Source organism: Balaenoptera acutorostrata, chromosome 6, assembly GCF_949987535.1.
Source record: "Balaenoptera acutorostrata chromosome 6, mBalAcu1.1, whole genome shotgun sequence".
Classification (NCBI taxonomy): Eukaryota; Metazoa; Chordata; class Mammalia; order Artiodactyla; family Balaenopteridae; genus Balaenoptera; species Balaenoptera acutorostrata.
The window spans coordinates 92,324,733-92,339,865 of NC_080069.1; the positions used below are offsets into that span (position 1 = coordinate 92,324,733).

At 50.3% G+C, this 15,133-nt stretch overlaps 1 protein-coding gene across 5 annotated transcripts in view; it reads left to right on the forward strand.

Moving 5' to 3' along the window:
* COL15A1 (collagen type XV alpha 1 chain) overlaps positions 1-15,133 on the forward strand; it is a 99,325-nt gene that overhangs the window by 39,021 nt on the left and 45,171 nt on the right. For 4 of the 5 annotated variants that reach the window (XM_007197053.2, XM_007197056.2, XM_057548814.1 and 1 more), the window contains 6 exons: positions 3,711-3,858; positions 7,064-7,173; positions 9,419-9,574; positions 10,766-10,918; positions 12,923-13,072; positions 13,589-13,729. In XM_007197053.2, the coding sequence (XP_007197115.2) occupies positions 3,711-3,858; positions 7,064-7,173; positions 9,419-9,574; positions 10,766-10,918; positions 12,923-13,072; positions 13,589-13,729 (858 nt within the window). The remainder of the gene's footprint in view (positions 1-3,710; positions 3,859-7,063; positions 7,174-9,418; positions 9,575-10,765; positions 10,919-12,922; positions 13,073-13,588; positions 13,730-15,133) is intronic. The other variant, XM_057548815.1, reaches the window with a different exon arrangement.

Genomic DNA, 15,133 nt, shown 5'->3' on the forward strand with positions numbered 1-15,133 from the left:
CCCCTGGGCTTTCTAGCCTGACGCTGCCCCCCAGGGTACCAGTTCACAGCTAGGAGTGAGGCTGACTTGAGCAGAGAGGCTAATAACCCGAGGTGGCCCTGAGGGACGGACAGGAAAGGGGAGTGGGGCTTAGGAGCATGAGATGTCATGGAGGGGGGTGCTGGTCAGGGAGGGCTGTAACCTTCTTTGCAGGGTGGTGGTTTCCATTCATTCCCCAGAGGAGGCACTGAGGTACATGCGAGTGAAGCACTTTGCCCCGGGGCTGCCCAGCCTGGAGGTGGCAGAGCCAGGTCTCCAGCCTGGGCCCAGGCCGCTATCAGTCATGTCACCCCCAGCTAGGGACTTCTCCCTTTCACCCTCTCCTGGAAGGCTCTCCCTGTCCCTGGCCACCCGCCTCCCCCCGCCCCCTCCAGGGCGGGGGAATTACCCTCTTCAGCTCAGACATTCCCTTCCCCTCTCTGTCTGGCTTCTCTCTTGGAATGAATCTCACTTCCCTGTCCTCAGCCTTTCCAACCCTGCCACCCTCCAAGACACAAGCCATGACTAGCGAACTGAATCATGGACTGCCTGAGCACTCAGGGCCTTAAAAAGCTGGGCCCTCCTCACATCCTTCCCCATTTAGGGTAGGAGTCTCTGCTCCCCAGTTCTTCCCCCTGCTAAGTCAGCATCTGCTGACACACCTTTCCATTTCTGGAAAGTTCTATCTTTGCCGAGTTAGAATTAATACCCTATGGTTCTCAGCCCTGGCTGTGCATCAAAGTCCTGAGTGTGTGTGTGTCTGTGTGTGTCTGTGTGTGTGTGTGTGTGTGTGTTTTTATGTGTATGTGTCCATATATGTCTGTGTGTATATGTCTGTGTGTGTATGTATGTGTGCTTGTACGTGTTGTGTGTATGTGTGCGTGTAGGGGGGGTGCGTGCTGGGGGAGGGTCTTAAAAAAAGCCTCTTGCCTGGGCTGCACACCTGGACATTCAGATTCAGTAGGTCTGGAGTGAGATCTGATAGTCTGTACTTACACAAAGCTCTGCAGGTGATTCTGCTCCACAGCCAGGACCTCTCTTCCACCCACACCCAAGTGCTCACAGGTTCCCAACACGCCACACCCTTTCACTCCTTGCCTGTGCCTTGGCTCCTGCAGGTTCTGTTTGCCCGGAGGGCCCTTGCCCACCCCTGTCTCTGCCTGGCCAGTTCCCGCTCCTTCAGGATCCAGTCCATAGCCCATGACTGGCGGCCACGGCCACGCTGCCCTCCTCACGCGTGACTCTCCCTCCGGCAATCCCGAGTGTCACAGTCATCACAGTTAGTTGGGTCTGGGTCTGTATCTCCCCAGTAGTCCAACAGTTTAAGGGCAGATGCCCTTCTTATTTACTCCTTTCTGTATCCCGGGGAACAGTAAAGACATGGCCCCCATAGGGCCTCAGGAAATATGTGTTGAATGTGGGCCAGCAAATTACCACATTTTAATTAAAAAGTCTTAAGGCTCGACATTCCCATTTTGTCACAGGCCACACTGGTTCTCCATCCACACTAACGCCTGAAAACCAGCAGCAGCCTGTTGGGGACAGGACACCTGACCCTGACTGCCGAGGGTCAGCTCACCAGCTCTGCCTTGAACGCAGGCTTCATGGCTGCCTTGTTGGGATTTTGCCAGAAGAGGTTTTTAGCTGAGAGGCTGGAGTTGGTGATTTCATATAACTCAAACTTTGCCACCTTGAGTTACTGAGCTCAGCCCACCCTTACCTGACTGTCCTGTGTTTCCCATACGCTCACCTGCCCTACCTGCCTCATCTCAAATCCCAAGCCCCTTATAAAGCCACTTGGCTTCCAGCCACCCGCAGTCTTGCTCCAGGCTAGGGAACCATGGTGAAGTGGCTTCCCCGAACCCTTGGCAGGGAGAGGAGAGGAACCTGCCTGGGGCAGGGGTCCTTACTGCCTTGCTAGATCACCATGCAGCTGGGGAATGGGGAGTTCTTACTTGGTCTTCTTCCCAGCCTCTCCTTGGTTGGGGGGCGGTGACTGCTTGCTGCTCCCGCTATACCTCACTGGTTCCTCCCTCACTGGGCTTCTTTAGTGCACCCTCCTGGTCTCCTGGCCTAAACTTCAACACCCCAAATCCATGCTCTCATTGACACCAGGGTGAACGCCCTAAAGTACACACCTGCCCACATCTCCCCCATCCTGCTACCCAAAGGGACACAGTTTGTTGCCTCTGGTTTAAGGCCAGACTTCTAAGAACCAGCACCCTCCCTCTCTCTGCCTCCCCAGGCTTTATCCCCCTGCTTCCATCCTCGAACCCTGGCCAAGCACAGGTTGTCAGGCCCTGGCAGTGCTGTGTCCTTTCTCACCTCAATGCCTCCTTCCATCCCTGTTCTCTGAAACTGTTCATTCTTCAAGGCTCAACTTCTTGAAGCCTTCCATCTCTGCCCTCACCCTGGAGATTTTAAGGTACAGTAAACTATATCTTTTTTTAGTACACAAGTATTCCGTATTCATTATGGAAAAAACTACAAGTACAGTTGAGCAAAATGATAATCATCTTTAATATTAACACCCAGAGAAATCACATCTAGGGATGTTGATGATAGCTACCATTTATGGGCTCATACTATGGGCCTGGCCCTGTGCCAAGCACATCCATGCATTTTATAACTTTTAAGTAGTTATTATTGGCCCCATTTTACAGAGGAGGAAGCTGAGACTCAGTGAGGTTATATGAGTTGCTCAATATAATATAGCTAATAAGTGGAGAGCTGGGATTTGACTCAAGTTTGGTTATAAGAACTGAACCATTAAATCCTAAGTTACGGGGCACATAAGAATCTTCTTTGTTCTGATGGACCAGAGATTCATCATTTATATACTAGGTTCTGACATTAAGGAAATAACCTTCTGTTATTAGTCAGGATAGGTAAGTGATAGGTGTGGTAAGAAATTTACCCTGAAATCTTAGTGTCTTAGTTGTTTCTTGTTCACACCACAGGTACCACACTGGTCGGCAGGATCCTTCCATTCACCCTAGCCCCTTGAGCTAAGAAAGTGATGAGACTCTCTGACCACTAACGAGCCCTGGGTCACAGGAGCTGCTCCCCGATCCTGGGTCTGGGGATGACCTTTGCTGCCCTTTATCAGGATTTCTGCCTAGCTCTCTGAACTGCTCTGTTTCCAACTGTTGGGGTTTTTGGTTTGTTTGCTTTTTCCTAGTTGGTAAAGGTGGTGAAGACATTGACTGGCTTTGGAAAAGTTACACAGAAGCTGAAATTTCCTAGAAAGGAAACCATACCCATCTTTTTTTTCATAGGTATACAGGACCAGTGTACCTCTGGGATTGGATTTATACAGCTTTTATTGAGCACAACCCCCTTCCTTCCTCCCTCCCTCCCTCCCTCCCTCAGTAAAGTGCGTCTTTACTGAGCACCTCCTCTGTGCTGGCCTGGGATGCAGGGATCACAGGGATATGGTCTCTGTGCTCAAAGAGCTTCAGCCAAGAGTATCAGAGTCTTGCTGTAAACTGAACAAAATTTAATTACCCTAACATACACCTTTTTTAGGGCCTGGGCGGCTCAGTGATCGCCCAGGTGCACAATAGGCAGGTCTAGGCTTTCTTCTGGGTTTATTCAGCTTTTGTGGAGATACTGTTTTCTCCAGTGATACTCACTGACGTCTTTTCTGCTTTCCTGCCAAGTAAATCCTTTGGGTCTCATTTCCCCTGCAGTCTAGAGAAGCAAGAGTTGGCCCCATAAACACACCTCCAACCCTGTCTTCTCCCTCTGAGGATGCAGAGCTTTCCGGTGAACCTGTACCTGAGCGGGCCCAGGAAACCACCAACATGAGCGCCATCCCGCACAGCAGCCCCAAGCAAGGCAAGTCCCCGATGCACCTTCATACACAGTGGGTTTTGTTGAGTGACGACTGGGTGATGTATGTGATAGAGAGCATCTCACTTGAGCTTCCCCTCAACCCCCTGAGGAAGGGACTATAATCATCCTCATTTCCCAAACAAGATGGAGAAATCGAGTCACAGGGAGGTTATGTCACCCAGCTGAGCCTCCATGGCTCCTAAACGGCAAAGCCGGTGTTTAATCTTGGATGCCAGAACTTTTAACCTCCAGACTCCACCCCTCCAGAAGGGCCTGGGGTGTGAAAAGCTTGTGATAATTGTGGCTGCTTATTAAATACCTACTGTGTGCCGAGTGTTTACATACTTCCCCTCCAATCCTGACAACATGTCTACTAGTCGCTAGTATTTTACAGATGGAAAAACCGATGCTTGGAAAGGTGAGTGATGTGCCCACAGTCACACAGCTAGTGAGTGGTGGGACTGAGCCAGCGCCCAGGCCTGACTCCAGAATCCCTACTCTTCCCGGCCTTGGCCACAAACTCGCCGACTCTCTGAGGATCAGGCCATCTAAACTCCTGTTGGCACATGTGGGAAACAAACTGATGGCCAAAGAGGGGCAGACACCCAGGAGGTCATTGGCAGGCCCTGGGGGCAGTGCTGGCCTCCTGACTACCCATCCAGGGCTCTCGCCCCTGCCCAGCCATACAGGGGAGCCCTGGCAGAAGCCCAGGGTCTGACAGGATCCCCCAGGCAGCAGCATGGCCGGAGATCGGCCTGCCTTTTCTGCCCTTTATCAGAGGGGTAACCATTCAAACTGAAGTTACAGCCAACACCAGAGCACTGAGATTTAGGTACAAGGTCAAAAACAACCCAGACTGCCCACATTCACATGTACAGCCCTGGAATTGGTGACACAGAAAATTTAATGACCCAGAGACATGATCATGGTGTACTCCACAAGAAAAGCAGCTTTCAAAACTATATGTGTGCTGTGACCCTAAATTTGAATATATGTTATTTATATCTATTTATACATAACCATGTAGAGCACTGTGTGTGTGTGTGTGTGTGTGTGTTAGAATAATATACAACAAAATGCTGTGAGTGGTTATCTCTGGGTGGCAGGATTGTAGGTAGTTTTTATTTTCTTTTGTACTTCGGTATTTTATGTCTTCTAAAATCCTATGTATCATTATTCCTTTTACTTCTGCCCTCAGTAAATGAATATTATTTTAACAACTAGGGAAGTCTGTTTGTGAGAGAAGGTATACAGTACTGAATAGAAAAAAATTATATAATAATTTAATAAAGTTACAATACCATCAAGGAGTCAGGTTGTAGCTGTGGCAAGACTGCTGGGTGAGACCCTTTGGACGGAAACCCTGCTCAGCCACCTCCTTGCTGTCGGGCGTGGGCAAGTTGCTCAACATTTCCAAGCTTTGGATTCCTCCGCCGTCCACTGCGAGGGTTCACGACCCCTGCCTCCTGGGTGGATGAGAGGACTGAATGCTGTGGCTGGGGTGTGGACGTGGTTTGTGAATTGCACATGCTGCTCTCCTGGGGGGAATTAGGATCTCAGAGCGAGGGGCTAGGAGGGGGCAGAGGCTGCAGGGCCAGGAGGCGAGGGCCTCCCCTAGACTGAGGGGTGAGTGCATAGGAGGCGGGACCCAGCCTAAGCACAGCTCGCCTGTTCCCCGGCATCTGTCAGATTACTTCTGTGGCAGACGGAAGGCCAAGCAGAAGCAGCAGAGCTGGCTAGAGATCCTCATTCTTGTTGAGCAGACAGCTCAGTGAGGAGGAAGGGGCTGAACCCCAAGCCCTGTCCCTGGCTAGCGAAAGCCTCCCAAGAGTTTTATCCCAAGGGTCCCTGACACCATCTTGGCGTAGGACCTTTGTCACCCCACCCCCCTCCGTCCTCCAAGGGGTGGGGACTCAGAGGCCTGGGGTCCCTCTGGCTGCTAGCACAGCACCCCCTGGTGGTCAGAGCAGGGAGGACGAGAAAGCAGTGAGAGACTGACCACTCCTGGGCATTCAGTCTTTTAAGTGCATGTGGGCACAGGGTCTCTTGAATAGTTCAGCACCTCCCCCTCGACAGTGTCCTTACCATGGGACGTGCATGAGCACAGTGTGTGTGGAAAGGGCTGGCTTCAGGGCCCCTTCGCAGCCTCTTACGTGGGACCTTGTTCCTGCTCTGCAAAACGAGGTTAATAATCACAAGGTGTTAGTGTGCAGATCAGAGCAGGACACACACCGTGGGGTGATATTGGGGATACTGAAAACGTAGGATTCCTGCTTTGGTTCTGCCCACCCGCTGCGAGGTGATGTGGAGGTGCTTGTGGGTAGGACAGATGGGCCAGCCGGAGGCTTCCAGGAGGGAGTGCGTGGGATGTGCTTAGCCTGCAGCCCAGCCTGTAACAGGCAGGCATTCGTGTTAGTATAATGTCTTTTTCTTTGCTTTAGGACTCCATTTGTTTTTTTAAATTGCAAAAGAAATACGTGCTTGTGGTAACAGTTCAATCAATGCCGAGTTGTAGGAACCAAAAAAATAGTTTCCTCTGCTGTCCTCTGGAAGAAACCAATACTGTTAAGTACTGTGGTTTAGCCTAGTATGTGTGGTTTATCTGCACACACATATATACATAATTATCTATATATTTTATATGTTATATATAATAATTAATGTATTAATTATATAATAATATATATAATGATGATGAAACATGTATTCTCATATATAGTTTTTCCTCCTTTTACAAATGTAGAACCACACTGACAATGAACATTTATCCCTTGCTAACTATATGTCAGGTCCTCAGTGCCTTTCTTGCATTAGTTTAATTAATCCTTGTAACACATAATCTTCAAAATGACCCTAGGAGACAGGAATTATGATCCCCTCTTTTTTTTCTTTTCTTTTTTTCTTTTCTTTTTTTTTTTTATGATCCCCTCTTTATAGGCAAGGAACCTGAGCCACAGGGTAAATGCTTGCCGCCTCAGGTCACATTCCTAGTAAGCGGCAAAGCAGGGTTCTCCCCCTATAGCTGGTGCCAGAGCCTGTGCTCGAAACCACCATGTAATACTGCCTTTCGTTGTCCGGTTTTCTGCAACATTTTTTCCCTCTTAATCCTGTATCATGGACATCTTTTCAAGTCATAGGTGAAGAGAGACCCCATTCTTTTTCATTTGCAAAATGCAGTTATTAAGTGCAGAATGCCTGCTTCCTGTAGGGTCTGGTGAGATCCTGAATGACACACTGGAGACAGTTGATACTGTGGACGGTTCCCCCATTACTGACACTGGCTCGGCGGATGGGGCCTTCCTTCATGTCATTGAAGAGGTGAGTGAATGGTAAATTTCATCTGAGTCAGTAGTACATTTGCTTGCTTATTTCAGACTTGATGGTGACTTGTCTTGGGCACCGTAGAGAGTCACAAGGGTTTTAGTTGAATATCAGGGAGACTGCCTCCCTCCTGCTGATACAGAGAAGGCAGGAGTCCCAGGGCCCCAGAGTCTCCCCAGGGATACACCAGGACAGGGGAGGAGAGCCAGGTCCTCAAACCTGCCCGGAGATGAATGCTGGGTTCTCAACACGGTACCCGCCTCCCTCTTGTTGTGAAGATGCACAGCGTCTTCTGCCCTTTGAGCCCCTTCAAGAGAGAATGAGATTAACTGCAGGTGTGTTTGCTCTATTGTTTGGTAATTGGCTTTTACACTTGCAAAGCCAGTTGTTTAAATGCTGGACATGAGAGGGTGCCAAATTAAAGCAAATTATGTTTCTCACCTCTGGCCTCTGCTAAAAACCTTGTGTCAGCTCATCCTTTCCCCTATCCTGGCATGAAAACTCAAGACACTTCTCTCGTCTCCCAGTTACTATCTGGTAACATCCTAAAGGTATCTGGTTGCTGGAACATTCTCTCACAAGGCTTTTGTGATTCCTTAGAGGTCCTCCTGTAGGGAATCTAGGACCCAAGTCCATTTTGGGCCTTTTAACTTCCGCCTGGGCTTCCACCCCGTGCTGGTCACCCTGATCCTCTAGGGGGCCCTTTGGGTGGGAGTCCACCTCCAGATGGCTTTAGCTGGCTCCCTTTGGAGGGGTTGTATCAGTCAATCACCATGAAAACAACTGCAGGGCAGATATCTCTGTCTCTCTCTCTTGACTCAGTCTGGATGGCTCCCTGCTTTTGCCTTTGGCATTTCCCTAGAGGGAATCAAACACCAGTCCCTTTGCCTCCCAAAGTCCAAACACTACATACCCAGCTCACCAAATGGTTTGTGGTGGGGGCCAGGGGGAAGCCACAGCACACAGAAAATTGTCTCCAAAGGAATTCTTACAAAAGTCTCTAATCACTCAACCCCTAAATGAATTCTTTACCTTTTCTTACATAGCCGAAGGCAGGTGGTGGGCGCAGGCTGATAGAACTGATTCCATTTCATTGTCTCTTTGCCTGTCCCATGTAAGTCGTCTGGCTCCTTTTTTTAGAACACGGAGGTTATCTGAGGCTTATGGAATTGTACTTGTACTTTGGGGCTTTAGCTGACATTGAGTCAGAAAAAAAAAATCTCATTTTAAAATCCTATGACATCAGCTTTTCTCTGTTTTGGGGGGACGATAATTCTGTAAGGATTTGATGTTATATGGAAAAATGGTTCTATAGGCCAATAAGTTTGGGGAATGATCCACTCTGTATTCTTCTTATAGAGAAGGCTCTGAGAAGTCCTTCAGCAAAGAAAGATGTCTAACTCTGATCAGCCTAGTGTTTTTAGTATCCAAAAGAACTACATTTTTGGGGGGTTCCCTGGTAGCCTAGTGGTTGGGATTCCAGGCTTTCACTGCCGGGGCCAGGGTTCAATCCCTGGTCGATCCCACAAGCCATGAGGTATGGCTGAAAAACAAAAAAAAAAAACCCAAAAGAACTACTTTTTGCAGCAAAACGAAGCAAAACCCCACCCAAATTTTTTTAAAAAACAAATCTTTGTGAAGCTGAGATAAAGCATAGTCGGTTTGGTGACACCAACAGCCAAAGCTGCTCTCTGTTGCCATTTCCTGCATCTGCTGTGTAACCTTCAGAGAATCTGCCTGTGAATTTCCCGCGGAAATTGAGTCACAGGGAAAGAGAGGGGTGTCCAGTCTGGAGAAGGCTGAGGAGGACGGGGCTGCCGCCTGCGTATCTCTGAAGCACCATCATGGACGAAGACACTTGCCCTGTTTTTATGGCTCCTGGATGCTCACGTAGGGGAGGTCACAGGGAGGAAGACAGGTCTAGATTGAAGTGTCTAGCGCTGTAGCAGGAGGCATAGCTATATGTGTCTCAGGAGGCACTGATCTCCCAGTCACTGGTGTGGCACACAGACGCTTGGAATCACATGGGAGACACACGTGCCTTGCAGTCTCTCCTGCCACAGGGATTCTGGGACTGTTGTGGAGCTGGGGTAACATCACAGATAACAAAGTGCCTTGAGGAAAGAAGCTACAGAAATGCAAGCTGCCAGAGGGCACAGGCAGTCAGTCTTCTCCAGCCACAGCCACCTTGATCGGGGGCATGGGCAAGTGACGTGGTCCCTAGTGATGCCTTTGTTCCCAGGGTCCACATATGGAAGAAGGTGTGGCAGCAACAGCAGCAGCTGGGGAGGCTGAGGTGTCCATCAGCACTGCCAGGGAAGCAGAGGCCGGCAGTGTGCCCACCGAGGGACTGACCCTCTCCATGTCCACCGAGCACCCTGGGGAAGGGGTCACTCTGGTAATTAGCTCAGAGTACATGCTCCGCTTCACTTGCTTCTGGAGTTTGGTGGCGTCTCAGGTGGGAGCAGTCACCGGCCTTCCTCACCTGTTTGCAAAGGACAGAGTGACAGCCTTGTGGGGCCGAGTCCCAGTAGACACTGATTTGGAGGCCGAGGCCTCTGTTGACTCATTCAGCAGGTGTTTGTGGAGTGCTGTGCTGGGCTCCAGGTGACTAGGATAGACCCAGCTCCTGGGAGCAGAGAGGGAAGAGGGACAACAGGAGAAGCACAGGGGAGCATCAAAAGGGGCCCAGAGCCCAGACTCGGGGGGCCAGGAAGCCTTCCTGGGGAAAGGAGGCTGAAGGCGAGACCAGGGGGATGCGTAGAAGTGATGGGAGTGAGACGTGTTTGGGAGGTGGGCCAGCGGGAGCAAAGGCCTGGAGGCATCAACAGGAGCACACAAAGACCTAAACAAGCGTAGCGTGCCTGTGGGGCCCGGTGTGAGCAACGGGGAGGGGAAGTGTGGCTAGAGAAGCCCCTGAGACCGTGGACGCCCTGAGACGGAGCCTGAGTGTCCAGCAGAAATGGGAAGTCACTGAAGGGTTTTTTTTTTTTTCCAGATTTTATACACGCTGTTTAATTTCAGCTTTCAGTAAAGCATGAGTGACCTCAGACTCAATTATTTGATCTTAGCTCATTTTCCTTTAAATGATATATAACTTTGATTTATTTTTGCTCTCCTTTTTATTTATTTATTAAAAAAATTTTTTTTTATTGGAGTATAGTTGCTTTACAATGTTGCGTTAGTTTCTGCTGTACATACAGATGTCATACAGAGTGAAGTAAGTCAGAAAGAGAAAAGCAAATATCGTATATCAATGCAATATGTAGAATGAAGGGTATTAAAGCAGGAAGTGATGTAGTCACAGTAGGATCTTAGAAAGATTGGGGGAAGCAAGCCTGGAGGCGGGGGGAGGGGGGTGGGTTTGGAGGCTGTGTCTAGGTCTGGGTCAGGGGTGGTGTTTTCTTGCTCTGGGAGTGGCCAACGATGTCACCTCCTGCCAAGAGTCCCAGTGAGTAAAGGCCTGGAAAGCATCCATTGGATCTGTCACCACAATGATCAGTAACCTTGGGGAGGGCAGTTTTAGCTTCCCCTGGCCACAGCACAGCGGATCAGTGATGGGGCCCCTTTGTGATGTCTTCCTATTCAGGGTCCAGATAACGAAGAAGGTTCAGCAGCGACAGCAGCAGGGGAGGCCGAGGCGCCCGTCAGCAGTGCCGGGGAAGCAGAGGCCAGCAGTGTGCCCACCGGGGGACTGACCCTCTCCATGCCCACTCAGGACCCTGGGGAAGGGGTCACTTTGGTAAGGAGTATAAAGTGCTGGAAGGTTGAGGTCACAGCTGGGAGTGGATCCTGGCCTTCTCAGGGGGCCGGTCTGCATTCTGTTCAGCAAATCCAGAAGAGCCTGAATGGGGAGGGGACACCTCTCTGACCAAATACTCCCTCAGAGGTGCAGTCTGCCGGTGCCTGGTGAGAGTACTGTGGGCCCTGGAGGCGTGGGGACAGCGCAGGCTGACAGCCCCAGCGGCCCGTGGGGAGATGGGTGAGTCAAGTGAGGTGGGAGTGAGTTCCAGGGCTGATGCAGGGGTCAGGAGCCAGGGTGGAGGAGTGCTGGGTGTGAGTGGAGGAGGTGATGGCGGGCACAGCCATGCCCGTTTCTGGGCGCAAGCACAGGCTGTCAGAGCTCAGTGGAGGGTCCAGGTGCAGGCAGGCCCTGGCAGGGTCCAAGGGCATGGCCAGGCCTTCTCAGCCCTCTCCTCAGGCCTCACGGAGACACTGTTCCCAACTCCTGAAGACAGGATGCAAGTATCCTAGGACACTCAGACTCAACAGATTCAACCCTAGACTCCTGTCTCCACTCCTTTTGTGTTCCCATCTCAGATGATGGAACCATCATCCCCCAGCTGCCTAATCCAGAATTCTCTTCCCTCTTCCGTACTTCCCATGTTCTGTCATGTGTCAAGTCTTGTTGATTTTTCTACCTCAACACGTCACAGATCTCCCTCCTTCTACCCTTCTCCAGCGCCAGCCCCCTGTACCGAGATACCACATCCCCAGCCCGGGCAATGGTTAAGGCCCTTCCTGGCCTCCTCCATCCTCTCTGCCCCCGGCTCCTTCTGGTGGGGGCAGCCCTCTGCAGAGGGCGTCCCATTGTCCTCGCTGCAGACCCTGCTCCCGCACCTGGCCTCCAAGGCTTGTACGGTCCGGCCTCGCCAGCCTCCAGGGCCACATCTTGGGCCACTGTCCCTGCTCTTGGAGCTCCAGCCTCACTGGCCGCCTTTCAGTTTCTTGAACATGCCTATTTCCTTCTTGCCTTAGAATCTTCCCACACCCTCTCCTCTCTGCCTGGAACCTTTTCCTCCTCCTTCTTCCCTCCGTTAATTCCTGCTTATCCTTTAGAGTTCAGCTCAGACACCGCTTCATCAGGGAGGTACCTCCCAGGCTGTGAAGTCTCCCCATCAGACACATTCCCAGTACCCCAAACGTCTCCTCGGAAAGCCTCATCACAACTGGCTCCCTACCAGGCCGGAGGCTCTGTGAGGCCAGGGATCACATACCTCTTGCTCATTGATCTGTCTTCATCCCGGCAGATGTTGGGGACTCAGTAGATGTTTGCTGAGTGAGTGAAAAGAGGGGGTTGTCAGGCCATCACATGTTAACACTGGCCTTTGAGATCATTCCACACATTCACTCCCAGCCTTTCACCTCTGGTCTAATGTCCAGACAAGGAAACTTTACAGTGGGGAAGGTATGCCCTGGCCAGGTGACGGAGCTCCCAAGGCCACTTGGCAGTTACTGGATTATTGTAATTAACAAATCGTCACCACCACCGTCTCCTGCTTCTTCTTCCTCTTCTCTTTCTTCTCCTTCATCTCTCTTCCCTCCCTCCTTACCTTTCCTTCTTCTTTAAAGGCAAATCCCTTGTCACAGGGTGAGAAAACTAGGGATCAGGTCCCAGTTCTACCAAGTCTTTACTCAACAGAAACTAGAACTTAAGTAGCAAAGCTGTCTGGAGATAGAAGGGCTTCCTGTGGAGGTAGGGAGTGCCAGTTCCTGAGGATGCGCAGGTTTGGGCCAAAGCATGCGGCAGAGGTGTGCTGGAGGGTACTCCGGGGCAGGGAGGGGATGACCTGAGAGGTGCGTTCTAGCCTGGAGCTCTGGGGGTCTGGGGACTAAGGCTGGTCCTAGATGAGCTGTGACCATGCTTTTATCTGACGGCCTCAGGAGGTTCCTCCCCACAATCACACACCCACCAACCAGGGGTGTGGATGAAGTGTCACGATCCCTTATGCCAATTTCATTTCAGGGTCCAATCAGTGAAGAAAGCTTAACAATAGCAGCGGCTGCAGCAAAAGTGCCCCTCAGCACTTTTGAGGAAGAGGAGGCCAGCGGGTTCCCGACTGATGGCCTGGTTCCCCTCACACCCACAGCGGCCCCCAAGCAAGTAGTCACATCTGTAAGTGTCTCCTAGCATCCTCCCTGCCTCACAGGGGGGAGAGAGGTCAGGGTCACGAGACAGGAGCAGTTGCCGGCCTTCCCAGAGCCAAATGCACAGGCAGCTTCGTTAGAGCATTTATCTGGGTGGGCACCAACCAGAGGGAGGCAGGATGTAACTGAAGGAGCATAGCAGAGGGGGTCAGGGGAGCAGGCTTTGTCCTGACCCTCTACCCCCATCTTTGTCCAAGGAGAACTTTCTTGGAATGTGGTCCAAAGTTAGACAGCATTGCTGGGGTGAGAGGCAGTAAGCACCATGACTGGGGAGGGGGTTTAGAGGAGATGCATGTTTCAGAAGGGGATTATGAGTCTGTGCTTCTGTGAGTGTGTCGGGTGTAATGACAGTTGTAGGTAGGAAAGTGCTTTGAAACTGGGCTAGTGCCACCGAAAGGAAAGTCAACAAAACTCCCCAGCAGCAGTGTGCACATTGCATCATGGGTGAGGTGGCTTGATTCGTCGTGTTGGTTTGGCTTCTCAGGGTCCTGGTGATGAAGACTTAGCAGCAGCCACGACAGAGCGGCCCCTTCCCGCGGCTGGGGCAGAAGAGTTGGGTGGCGCTCTCCCAGAGGCGCCCCCGCTTCCCATACCCACAGTAGCTCCTGAAAGAGGGGTCCCTCCGGTAAGTGAAGATTTCACTTTGCGTAGAGGCATGAAGATTTGACTTGGCCGGTCTTACAGAGGAGAGAAAGGCAGGCCAGAGGGGCCTGCTCCTGGCTTTCCTAGAGGGAGGTTTTCATTTTGGTTCGCAAAATGTGGAATTTGGACTTTTGAGGGTCCTCCAACCTAGGAACACACAAGGAAGCTGCAGTTTGTGGAGAAGATGCAAGAGGTAAAAACCTAGGGCACCTGGCTTTGTGTCCCAAATTGCCCACTTCTTTAATTGGAATGAGAGCTTTCTAACAGGTAGAGCTGCCTAAAGATACAAAGGCCCATCTCAAATGTCATTAGATTCCATCCTGGAGGTGGGGAAACTTGTAAGATGTGGCAGGGACTGTAGAGGAAATAGAAGCATCGGAGGTGTGTTTGTGTGTGTGTGTGGGGAAGGGGGAGAGGGTCACCTTCAGGTCTCTTCCAACACGAGTTTTTGGGTTGCAACTGTACGATCTCACACAAATCCCTTTCTTTGGGCTTCAGTTTCCTCATCTGTAGAAGAGGGTGGCTGTGAGGTCAGGTCAGAATGCAGGTCAGGGAATGTTCGGAAAGTTCTATGCACAGGTGCGAGGTTGTCACCACTTAAGGGCTGTGACTTTGTCTTTTAGAAGTGGGAAACCCCCCCACATACACATCACTCAGCAACATTATGCGAGTCGTGCTTTATCTGTTCCGCCTCCCACAGCCATCTTTTTGGAGTGGAGGGAAGGGGAAGACTGGAGTATTTTAAAGCAAATCCCAAACATTGTATCATTTAACTCATAAACATGTTAATGTGTATTGTTAATAGGTTGATCTGGGACCTTTTTTTCCCCTTAGCCACAGTGTCATCCATCAGTGGTAATAATGGATGTCATTATCCATCTAACAAAATTGACAGTGGTTCCTTCATATTATCTAATATTATCTAATATTATCTAATACCCTAGTTATTTAAAAATGCCTTTTTGCACTTAGTTTGAATCTGAATCCAAACACGGTCTACTTTGTGTTTGGTTGATGTGTCTCTTAAGTCTCTTTTAGTCTATGATTGTCTCCCACCTACTTTGTTCTTTTTGCCATTGATTTATTGGGAAACCTGGTTCAGTTGTCCTTAGATCCTTTATATTTTGTGCTTTGAGAAGCTGGCACTTGGTGAGGGCCTGGTGAGACCAGCTATGCTGGTGACAGTGTCAGTGGTTTACTACTGCTGAGAAGTTCTTGGTCAACACATATCAACACCATAAAACTGTGTATTGTTGACCCAGACACTTTTGTTCTAGGAATCAATCCTAAAGGAGATAGTCTGATATGTAAAAAGGCTTTGTGTGCATGGATGTTAATCTCAGTATTGTCCATAATGGAAAAAAAACTAGACACAGTTTAACTAGCC